Consider the following 11655-nt stretch of genomic DNA (forward strand, 5'->3'; position numbering starts at 1 on the left):
CTGCTTCGTGCAGGTATGGTCCCTGGTAATACAGTGGTGTTGACTTGTGAGCCATGCCTTAGCCTTTCTCCGACACGCATTCTCGTTTCTTCCAGCAGGGCGTTCCCCGGTCGGAATGTCCCCCGTCGGTTTCTGACGCGCCAGTCGTAAGAATAGTGATGGTGGTTGTTTTTCTATGAATCCCCGGTCAGAGACACAGGGGTCGGAAGTCGGAGGCCGGTCCTAGATCAGGCTTTCCGAGGTGGAGCACGCGTTGTGGATGGCAGCATGGGGCCTAACGCTAGCGCTCCGATAAGGAGAGGCCGTTCGGAGCTGGCCTGAGCCTGAGCTAGTGCTCGGTCGGAGAGATGGGCGGATAGCGCGGCCTGGGCCTGAAGACGATGATACGGTTCTGTTGCGGTTTTAGACTTTGGGCCGGTGTTTAGAAGAAAGATAAGGACGTTTTCTTGGGCCGCAGCTCTGGCGCTGGAATAGCCGGGTCCCCGAGGGACATGGGTTTATGAACCCGACACACGCCAAACCCTCAATAGGGTGCCGCACAACCAACACAAGATGAGGATCACACAAGCCATGAGCAATCCACTATAGTACCTTTTGGCTCTTCGCCGGGGAAAGGTTAAGAACCCCTCACAATCACCACGATCAGAGTCGGGACAATCACCATACATAAAGCGACCGGCACCGCACCAAGACGTAAGTTTGTGTAACTGCAGCGCACCACATCTGACCAGCAGGCGCATCAGCATGGCATCCACGGGGACGGCGGCGGCGTTGCCGGAGGTGGCCCTGCGCTCGGGCGACGCGAGGCCGATGCCGATGGTCGGCATGGGCACGGCTCAGTTGCCCCTGGTGCACGAGGCCACCAAGAACGCCGTGCTGGCGGCCATCGAGGTGGGGTTCCGCCACTTCGACACGGCCTTCATGTACGGCACCGAGAAGCCGCTCGGCGAGGCCGCGGCCGAGGCGCTCCGGCGCGGGCTCCTGCAGTCCCGGGAGGAGCTGTTCGTGACGTCCAAGCTGTGGTGCTCGCAGAACCACCCTGACCTCGTGCTGCCGTCCCTCCGGGATACTCTCAAGTAAGTCCCTATTGCTGGCAAATACTGCTATGTATGTAGCCGGCCGTTCCAATGGTAAATGATTTTTCCTCAAATAAAAAATGATTTCTGCTGTCGCGTGCCGTGGGAGCAGGAACCTGCAGATGGAGTACGTGGACCTGTACCTGATCCACTGGCCGGTGTGCGTCAACGGGCCGCCCAGGTTCCCGAACAAGAAGGAGGACGCCGTGCCGCTGGACTTCGAGGGCGTGTGGCGCGCCATGGAGGAGTGCCAGCGGCTGGGCCTCGCCAAGGCGATCGGCGTGAGCAACTTCACCACCAAGCACCTCGGCAGGGTCCTGGCCGTCGCCACGATCCCGCCGGCGGTGAACCAGGTGGAGCTGAACCCGGCGTGGCAGCAGCGGACGCTGAGGGCGTACTGCGCCGACAGGGGCATCCACGTCGCGGCGTACTCGCCGCTGGGAGGGCAGAACTGGGACGGGCAGGGCAACGCCGTGCTGGACTCCGTGGTGCTCGCCGAGATAGCCAAGGCCAGAGGGAAAACCGTCGCGCAGGTACGCTGTCCCGGCTGGGTTTTTACTTCCTTTTCCAGTTTCCACCCACCGTGTCTGGAGTCTAGCGCGCTTCGACCGGCGTTTTCTGACGTGCGGTAGTGTCGTGGACGTTGGCCCGGTCAATGAGGTTTGGTTGATCACGTATTCGTCGTCGTCTTTGCCACTCGTCACTGCCTGACGTCTACTCTCTGCTCTCCCCAACTATATTCAATGTCGTCTTGTCTTCTCTTATTAGGTGGCATTGCGATGGACACATGAGCAGGGCGTGACGTGCATCGTCAAGAGCTACAACAAGGAGAGGCTGAAGCAGAACCTTGAGATATTCGACTGGGAGCTGACTGAGGAGGACCGGCTCAAGATCAGCCGGATCCCGCAGAGGAGGGTAGTCCAGGCTACTACTAGTGCCTTGTTGTTCTCGGAAGAGGGTGAGTTCACGTCTGTTGATCCTGCAGAACTGAATATTGTAGAGGAATAGGAACTGAAAAATGGCCCGACTTGGTGTTGCTGCATAGAGGACTGTTTTGTACCCGTACATGAATAAGGCAGCGTTCACCCTCAGTGTTTCTGTGTGTTGATGATGTTTCCCATCCCTGTTTAGTTCAATAAAGATTGGAACTAATCATAACATTCAGATGTCGCATACTCGAATCCAATCGAGGTTATCATAATTTCGCATAGCACAAAAGATCGGTGGCCATCATTGCTACTGATGCCATTCTTGTCTTCCTCAGTTGTCACGTGCTGTATCATTTCTGAAACAAACACGTCACAGTGGATGGCAGCTCTTCAACTGACCTCCTTTGGCAGGGGATGCGCAGCTTTCAGGGGTGTTCGGGGATGCACGCGCAAGCTCGCAGCATCCATCTAGGCAGCTAGCAGCTGCCATGCAGCGGCAGCTCGAACCCTCTGCTTAAATCAGAAGCACTATTTTAGCCGAGGCCCAAAACCAGCCCAGCCAATTTGGGCTAGTTATACCGATCTAGGCTTGATATGGGTTTTTTTTCTCAAGCAAAAAATGTAAGTTGACTTAGCGCTATAATTAACTTGCTAAACCAATAAATTTAGCGAGTTAACAACATAAGTAGCAACCTTAATTTATTTCTCTTTCGAATGGTTTTCTATATTAGCTTCCCAAACAACTTTGCATTGGCAAGCCCAAACTATTTCTAATCAAACAAACATCTTTTAATAGTTTCTTTTTCCCTTTATTTTCTTAATTTACTCATATGTTCAATATATTCCGATGAGCCAAGAAAAAAAACAGCGGATGGAAAGCGAATACAAAGTTCCTTTTGGCTGCGGAAACTTATGAGTGGAGAGGACATTTGATAATTTTTTATTTTAAATTAAGGAGCTCTTAGCTGAAGAAGATATTTGACAATTTTTTTATTTTAAGGAGCTCTTTTACCAAACCATTGGAGAGAACTTTTTTCCCTTTTACTAAAAAATCAACATAGGGAGTTGTTCTACAAAACTCCCAACTCTTAGAAGTGTACCAAAACTAGGGACTATTATACGTACGAGGGGTATAAATGATACGTATATTTTTCGATAGACCGTCGAATGGCTTCAGTATCCATATAAAATATACTATATTTAAATCTAGGAATTTAGTATTCGTACCATGTCTATTCGCATACTCAAATTTAGATATATATATGGTATCTATATCCATTCATATCTTATTTGAACTACTCGTAATTGAACCCAAATCCGAGGAATGTTGTAGCCATATATTTGTATTTGTATCCATATCCATAGATACATGTCAGTAACTGATCCGTGTTTATGGTTTACACCTCTACATATACGTCTACGATGCATACTTATGGTTGCCTATACATGACTATGGGAACTGACCGGTCACAAATCCTAGGATTCCAAAACTGGACAAGATTAAGAGCCTGTTTAGGACTATTCCGCTCTACATTTTTCAGCCCCACTCCCAACTTCGCTAGTCAAATAGGGACAACTCTACAAAATCTACTCCTGAAAAAAGTGAAGTTGAGGGCCAACTTCAGGTGTTTTGTGAATCTTCTAAAGGGGTACTCCAGAAACTCTAGATTTTTTTATGTAGCTACTCTATGGTGAAATTGATGGAGTACAGTTGGTTTTGGAGAGTGGAGCAGTGCTAGACCGATCCTAATAAAACCACGGTAGGATGGGTAAGAAGGTTATTTAGAGATGAAAGAACAATAACTAGTTGAAATGTGATCTAATGTGCTAAGTCAAATGCTTAAATCCTTTTTTCTAGATGATAGAGAAAAATTTGGCCTCATCTAAACTCAAGAGTCGAGACATCTGACCACTTATTACAAGTTATTACTATTGCTCTAGCCGTAAGCATCACATACTGTGATGACTGAATAAACCGACTAGAATAACACTACCTAGATGTTGACTAGTTGAGGACAGAAACATTCAAGTATATTAGCAAATACTTAAACCTTGGCGCCTCCGTTTCATTTGGTTGGCCTGCTGTAACCACTTATAGCAAGTTATGGCCCTAGCCATGAGCATGGCAAATAGAAACTATGACAATTGAATAAACCAACTAAAACACCCCAACCGATGTTGAGGACAAACACATTTGTACTAGTGCTATATTGGTTACTTTCTCTTCGAGATTAGCTTGCATGGCTTCCTTTGGGGGCAGCACCAAGTTCAAGTCTTAGTAAAGACTTTGGAAATCTTGGGTGCTTCCTAGAATGAAGTATTTCATTCGTATGGCCTGCCATAACATTGTTGGATTGTTGATCGCCTTTTTTATATTTGTATCCATATCCCAATTTTTTACATTTTGGTCCTTTTTTGAAGAAAATTTATGTTTGGCCCCCTGGGAGACTTAAACTCATCTTTGGACCCTAGGGATCGGCGCCAGGACTCATGGCGCCGAGGTAACACGTCTCGGTGCCACAGATCTTGGCTCCGAGGTGCCTGGCCATGCACAGCAGGGCATCCTAGGTGGCGTTCACGTGTCTGGTACCTCAGCGCCAGAATACATGGCGCCGAGCTCGGCGCCATAGATCTTGGTGCCGACCTCGGCGCCATGTATTATGGTGCCGAGCATGGATTCAAAGCGTGTGGCCATAGCTCTCTCTCTCTCTCTCTCACTCTGTCTCTCCCTCTCACCGCCACTGCCGTGTCTGCACCTCCTCTGCCGGCAGCAGGCCACCGCTCACCGTCCACCCCATGCCGGTTGTCTCCCTCGCTCCCCCATCCACTCCCTCAGCCACCCTCGTCGCCCCAGAGCTTCCTCCGCACACACCGACGACGAGGGCGGCCCCTGCTTCTCCCCGGCGTCCCCATCGGCTGGCGGGCCGCCGGTGGCCGAGTGTGGCGGCGCCCCCGCACAACCCCCCACCGGGCCCCATCGGCTCCCTCGGCTCCAGTGACGCCACCAGCCCGTCGTCTAGCCCCAGTGACGCCACCGCCCGCCGTCCACCCCATCTCAGGTTTTTTTCTTTAGTTTCTTTAAATGCCCACGAGCATGGGTAATTGCTATTACTATTTGTTTCTTCAATATGTTCCTCTTCTATACAACTTATATGACATACTTATTGTAGTCTTCCTTGGGCAAAGAAAACTATGGGTTCACTAGGTGGGTCGATCCTCGACCTATTTATCTGCATGCAGAGTATATCTACTACCTACTGAAAGCTCTAGTTTGGTTTTGGTGAATTGATGAAACCTTAAGTGCTAACCTAGTTTATCAAGTGATCATAAGATAGGTAGCACATTCTAAGTGGTGAAGCAAATGAAGATCATAGCATGATGAGGATGATGCCATGATGATGATCAAGTGCTTGGACTTGGAAATAAGAAAGAGAAAAACAAAAAGCTCAAGACAAAGGTATAAACCATAGGAGCTATTTTGTTTTGGTGATCAAGACACTTAGAGAGTGTGATCACATTTAGTTTTGATAGCCGTACTATTAAGAGGGGTGAAACTCATATCGGAATATGGTTATCAAAGTGCCACTAGATGCTCTAACTTATTGCATATACATTTAGGATCTAGTGGAATGCTAACACCCTTGAAATTGTTTGTGAAAATATGCTAACACATGTGCACAAGGTGATACACTTGGTGGTTGGCACATTTGAGCAAGGGTGAAGAAGTTAGAGGTGAAAAGGAGTTAGTCTTGCTGGTCACTGAGTGACTGGATGCTGGTATCAGAGGGACCAACGCGTCCGATCAAGTGTGACAGGAAAGACGCTGGCATCGGTCAAACAACCGGACGCTGGGTCTTGGACTGACCGGACGCTGAGGTCCAGGGTCCGGTCCTATTGTCGAGCAGCGCAGAGAAAAGTCACTGTGTGACCGGACGCTGGTAGGGTTCGGTCGAAGAAAATCATTTCTAGAACCTTACTGAAAACGGCCGGACGTTGGAGGCTGAGCGTCCAGTCACTTTGTGCGCTGTGTCCAGTCAATAGATGATCATTGAAAACTGACAAATAGTATTTGAAGCAGGGGACACATGGCATGAATCATATGACCGGACGCTGAGGTCCAGCGTCTGGTCGATCGGACCGGAGCGTCCGGTCACCCTACGTTGTGCCTAGTGAAGGGGTACAATGGCTCTATTTCATGGGAGTTTCTATTTAAGCCCCATGACCTATTGAAGCTCACATCTTTGGCAATTTTCATTGACATAGCAACCTTGCGAGCTTAGCCAAAGCCCTCGCACTCATCTCCATCATTGATTCATCATCTTTGTGAGATTGGGAGTGAATCCAAGTGCATTGCTTGAGTGATTGCATCTAGAGGCACTTGGTGTTCGTGTTTCGCTGCGGGATTCGCTTGTTACTCTTGGTGGTTGCCGCCACCTAGAGGCTTGGAGCAGCGAGGATCGTCGAGCGGAGGGTGGTGATTGTCTTCAGCTTCGATCGTGGTGATTGTGAAGGGTTCTTGACCTTTTCCTAGCGGAGAGCCAAAAGGTACTCTAGTGGATTGCTCATAGCTTGTGTGATCCTCATCTTGTGTTGGTTGTGCGGCACCCTATTGAGGGTTTGACGTGTGAAGCCAATTAGCGCGTGAACCTCCAAGTGAGTGAATCACCACAACGAGGACTAGCTTGCCGGCAAGCAAGTGAACCTCGGTAAAAAATCATTGTGTTCATCATTGATTCCGAGGTGATTGGTCTTTATTGTTATTCATCCTTGTGATTGATTGGTTCCTTTATCTACACGGTGGTATAACCTTCTTAATCACTCTCTTTACGTTACCGCAAACTAGTTGATAAGCTCTTTAGTGTAGCTAGTTGTGAGAGCTTGGTTGGTTGGTTGGTGTGGCTCTTTAGTTAGCCTTTAAGAACACACTAACATAGGGTAGTGTCATAGCTATTGTGTGAATAGATACTATCTAAACTAGAATTGTGATAGGTGGCTTGCATTTTGAGTAGGCTAGCGCAACACTTGCTTCGCCTCATAATTGTCTAACCATTTTGTTATGTGTTGTTGTAGAAATTTTTATTAGGCTATTCACCCCCCTCTAGCCATTAGGACCTTTCAAGTGGTATCAGAGCCGAGGTCACCGTGATTTGAGGCTTAACAACCTTCAGTGTAAAAATGGCTTAAATCAACAACACCAAGAAGCCACCCCAATTTGATGGCTCAAATTATCCTTATTGGAAGGCTAAGATGACAACATATATTAAGTCAATTAATAGAAAGGTGTGGAAGGTGGTAGAAACCAAAATTAAGATTGGTGATTTGGAGAATCCCACCGCAGCTGAAGAAGTGCTTCTCCAAAACAATGACATTGCTCTAAGTGCTATTCATGATGCAATTAATGAGAGAATATTTGAGCAAATCAAGAATATTGATATGGCTCATGAAGCTTGGAAGAAGTTGGAAGAATCATTTAAGGGCACACAAGCCATAAAGGGTGCAAAGGCCTACATTCTCAAGGAGGAGTTTACAAGGTTCAAGATGAAGGAGGATGAGAGTGTGCCGAAGATGTTTCATAGGCTTTAAGTGCTTATCAATGATCTCAAAGCACTTGGAGAAGAGGTGAAGGACAAGGACTTCTCCTACAAGTTCTTGAGATGCTTACCTTCGAGATTCGGCACATTGGTCACTATTCTAGTAAGGAGTGGTTTGGACACCATGACACCAAACCAAGTGTTGGGAGACATCATGACCGATGATGCATATAGAGATCAAGATGAGAAGGAAGAAAAGAAGGAGAAGAAATATGAGAAGAAGGATGAGAAGAAGAAGAGTGTGGCATTCAAGGCCATATCATCCAAGGGCAAAGCTAAGCAAGAAACATCAAGTGAAGAAGATGAATCTTGGGATGATGATGATGATGATGATGAGAAGATGGCTCTCTTTGTGAAGAGATTTGGCAAGTTTATGGTGAAGAAGGGCTACCGTGCTAGAAGAAAGAAGTCTTCATCCAAGAACAAAGAAGAGTCAAGAAGGTGCTTCAAGTGTGGAAGCAAAGATCATCTTGTTGCTCAATGCCCATACAATAGCGATAATGATGATGACAACAAGAAGAACAAGAAGAAGGATAAGAAGGATAAGAAAGAGAAGAAGGACAAGATGACATTCAAGAAGAAGAAGGGTGATTCATATGTAGTCACTTGGGATAGTGATGCTTCCTCAAGTAATGATGATGATGATAGTGATGATAACAAGACCACCAAGAAGAAGGTTCTTGCAAGCATTGCTATCAATAAGAAGCCTTCTCTCTTTGAATCTTCATCGTGCTTCATGGCTAAGGCCACTAAGGTACAAACTAGTGATGATGAAAGCGATGAAGAACATGATGATGAAAATGAAAATAACCATGATAGTGATAGTGATGATGATGAACCTACTAAGGATGAATTATTTGACATGCTAGAAGATGCTAAAGAATACTTTGACATCAAGAGAAGGGAATGCAAAAGCTTGCGTAAGGAACTAAAAGCCCTTAAGCAAGCCTTTGATGAGCTCAATGCATCTCATGAGAGGCTAGAAGAAGCCAATGAGAAGCTTGGCAAAGCTCACAAAAAGCTTGAAAAGGCTCATTCCTCTTTGCTTGTTGAGCAAAATAAAAAGAAGCATGTTGAAACTTACAATATAGGCTTAACTTGTGATATAATTGATGAATCATTATCTATACCTATCATTGTTGCTCCTACTAACCCTTCTTGTAGTACTTCCACTTCCACCTCATCTAGTAGTGACGGTCTCACTTGTGATGCCTCACTAGTGGTTGAGAATGAGAACCTCAAGAAGAAGGTCAACAAGCTCACTCACACCTTAGCTAAGGCTTATGGTGGTGAGGACCGCTTGCTTATGTGCTTGGGTAGCCAAAGAGCTTTTCTCTACAAAGAGAAGTTGGGCTATACTTCCAAGAAAGGCAAGGCGGCCTTTGCTCCTCACAAGACTAGTTTTGTGAAGAACAATGGTCAGTTTTGCACTAGTTGCAAGCAAGTTAGTCATGTAGAGCAAAAGTGCATGAACAAGAGCAAAAATGCTAATGTATCCTCCATTAAGGTTAATTCTCTCTATGTGCTTACTAAGGGTGCAAATGGTGTAAAGGCTAAGTTCATTGGTAAACCATGGATGGGCTCAATGAAGAAAGCCATTTGGGTACCAAAGAGCTTAGTAACTAACCTTCAAGGACCCAAGCAAGTTTGGGTACCTAAAAAGAATTGATCTTCTTTTGTAGGTCAATTACAAAGCTGGAGGAAGGCATTGGGTTCTTGATAGTGGGTGCACTCAACACATGACCAGTGATGCAAGAATGGTCAACTCAATCAACACCAATGGCAATGATGGTTATGATAGTATCACATTTGATGACAATAGTAAAGGCAAGGTCAAAGGGCTTGGTAAGATTGCAATATCCAATAACATGAGCATTTCTAATGTGTTGCTAGTAGAGAGCATGAACTTCAATTTGCTATCCGTGGCTCAATTGTGTGATCTTGGATTCAAATGCATATTTGGGGTAGATGATGTAGAGATCATAAGTGTAGATGGCTCTAACTTGATCTTTAAAGGCTTTAGATATGAGAATCTATACTTGGTTGATTTCAATGCTAGTGAAGCTAAACTATCTACATGCTTGTTCACTAAGTCTAGCATGGGTTGGTTATGGCATAGAAGGCTTAGTCATGTTGGAATGAAACAATTGAATAGATTGGTTAAGCATGACTTGGTTAGAGGCTTGAAAGATATTGTGTTTGAGAAGGATAAACTTTGTAGCTCTTGTCAAGCAGGCAAACAAGTTGGAAACACCCATTCTAAGAAAAGCATGATGAGCACTAGCAAAGCATTTGAGTTATTGCACATGGATTTGTTTGGGCCAACACAATACACTAGTATCGGTGGAAACAAATATGGCTTTATGATAGTGGATGATTATACTAGATACACATAGGTATTCTTTCTAGTGGAGAAAAGTGATGTGTTTGTAACATTCAAATCATTTGTCAAAGGCATTCACAATGAGTTTGAAACAACCATCAAGAGAGTTAGAAGTGACAATAGTAGTGAGTTCAAGAACACTAGAATTGATGAGTTGTGTGATGAATTTGGAATTAGACATCAATTCTCGGTCAAGTACACTCCACAATCAAATGGCCTTGTTGAGAGAAAGAATAGAACACTCATTGATATGGCAAGGTAATGTAGACTAGGCCCGATCTTTTGAAAGGTATGATAGTGTCGATTGGTGGAGACTCGATGTTCATGATCTAGGTTTTGAACCAAGATTGATTTGGACCCTGTAACCGTTACACCACTGCTCCATTGGTTATCAACCATGCGAACACGATTGACTTCGTCGAGAAGGCTTTCCTGCAAGCGAATCGAGAACACAAGCAAGAACGGGATGAATGCAATCTAAAATTGCAAATAAATATGAGGCTTATAATAAAGAGAAGGAGTTCAAGTCTTTATTTGAAAGGACTAATCACCACAGGTGAACAAGATCAAAAACTAGGGCCCTAGTTCACAGCAAGCGGCCTTGGCGGCGACAGTTACAGCAAAACGATGTCTGTTTCATGAGGAAATCAAGAACTAAACAAAACCCAAACCCTAAGGAGAGCGATGGCTGCTATTTATAGTCTTGGGCATCACCCTCTGGATGCGCCCCCTAATGGGCCCAAACATGATACACGGTCCAATGGACCAAAAGACGGTGTTGCAGCACCTTGGCAGATTCTGGATGCTGACTTGTTTCGATTATTCCTGTTGATTTCAAAGGTCTTTTGACGTGAAACCACTTGGATTGCTTCCTTATCAAATTAGCTTTCCAACTATATGTGGATCGTCGAAAATGGAGTCCAGATACGTCCTGGGTGATCAGTTTAAGGCAGACTGGTCCTGGAGGCCGAGGCAGACTCAAACTTGAGTTGCTTTGGGCCTCCACCTCAGGGACTCAAACCGAATTAGCCTCGGACCTCTTTCTTGACTTGGACACCCTTGCTGGCCTCCTACCCCTTCATACCATGTGCCAAACATGGTCATATGCATGGGTGTCATGTCCTCATCATCCTCCCCTTCTTGACGAAAAGCTATCCTCGGCGTCGATTGTGCTTGAAACTGATCCTGCACAACATAAAGAAGAACGGGGTTGCGAAAACAAAGGGGACTGAAATAATTGTGAGAAGGAACATGACCATGTTTCCAAGTTTGTAGCATGTCATCTCACATAAAAATTTCAGCAAGCATGTAGACTCCATGATCTTAATGCACATGATGTATGTCAACACTATCTTGCAAAAGATTAGAACTAACCAAAGACAATGTAGGAATAGATGATCTAGCAGACATAGGTAGCAACCAACAATGCTCCCCTTCTTGGAAGTGAACTTGTTTCTTTGAGAAACATAAGAAAATGTTTGTATTATTATGGCTGCCCTCTAAACAATCATAATCTTGTACAATAAAAGGAGAATTCATATTACTACGAATGTATACTCGATGTATCATATATTGTCCCTTATTGTTATATTTGCCAATAACATGATATGTATGTTTAGAAAACCATGGTAAATCAGCATATGCATAAAGTTTCTCCTCTAAAGAACTAAGATTAC

At 45.3% G+C, this 11655-nt stretch overlaps 1 protein-coding gene across 1 annotated transcript; it reads left to right on the forward strand.

The window, feature by feature from the left end:
- Positions 1-685: 685 nt before the first annotated feature.
- On the forward strand, positions 686-2234 carry LOC136534312 (deoxymugineic acid synthase 1-D-like). The gene is made up of 3 exons (XM_066526770.1): positions 686-1076; positions 1189-1609; positions 1845-2234. Exons 1-3 carry the CDS (start codon positions 745-747, stop codon positions 2082-2084), a joined length of 993 nt encoding a protein of 330 aa, XP_066382867.1. The 5' UTR covers positions 686-744; the 3' UTR covers positions 2085-2234.
- The last annotated feature ends 9421 nt before the right edge of the window (positions 2235-11655 follow it).

Source organism: Miscanthus floridulus, unplaced genomic scaffold (genome assembly GCF_019320115.1).
Source record: "Miscanthus floridulus cultivar M001 unplaced genomic scaffold, ASM1932011v1 os_1781_1_2, whole genome shotgun sequence".
Taxonomy (NCBI): domain Eukaryota; kingdom Viridiplantae; phylum Streptophyta; class Magnoliopsida; order Poales; family Poaceae; genus Miscanthus; species Miscanthus floridulus.

What these genes read in the sequence shown, in the direction of transcription:
- LOC136534312 (XM_066526770.1), top strand. Translation starts at nt 745, where the DNA reads ATGGCATCCACGGGGACGGCGGCGGCGTTGCCGGAGGTGGCCCTGCGC. An exon ending in TCCCTCCGGGATACTCTCAA is followed by an intron (nt 1,077 to 1,188) that starts GTAAGTCCCTAT and finishes CCGTGGGAGCAG; the next exon opens with GAACCTGCAGATGGAGTACG. An exon ending in GAGGGAAAACCGTCGCGCAG is followed by an intron (nt 1,610 to 1,844) that starts GTACGCTGTCCC and finishes TTCTCTTATTAG; the next exon opens with GTGGCATTGCGATGGACACA.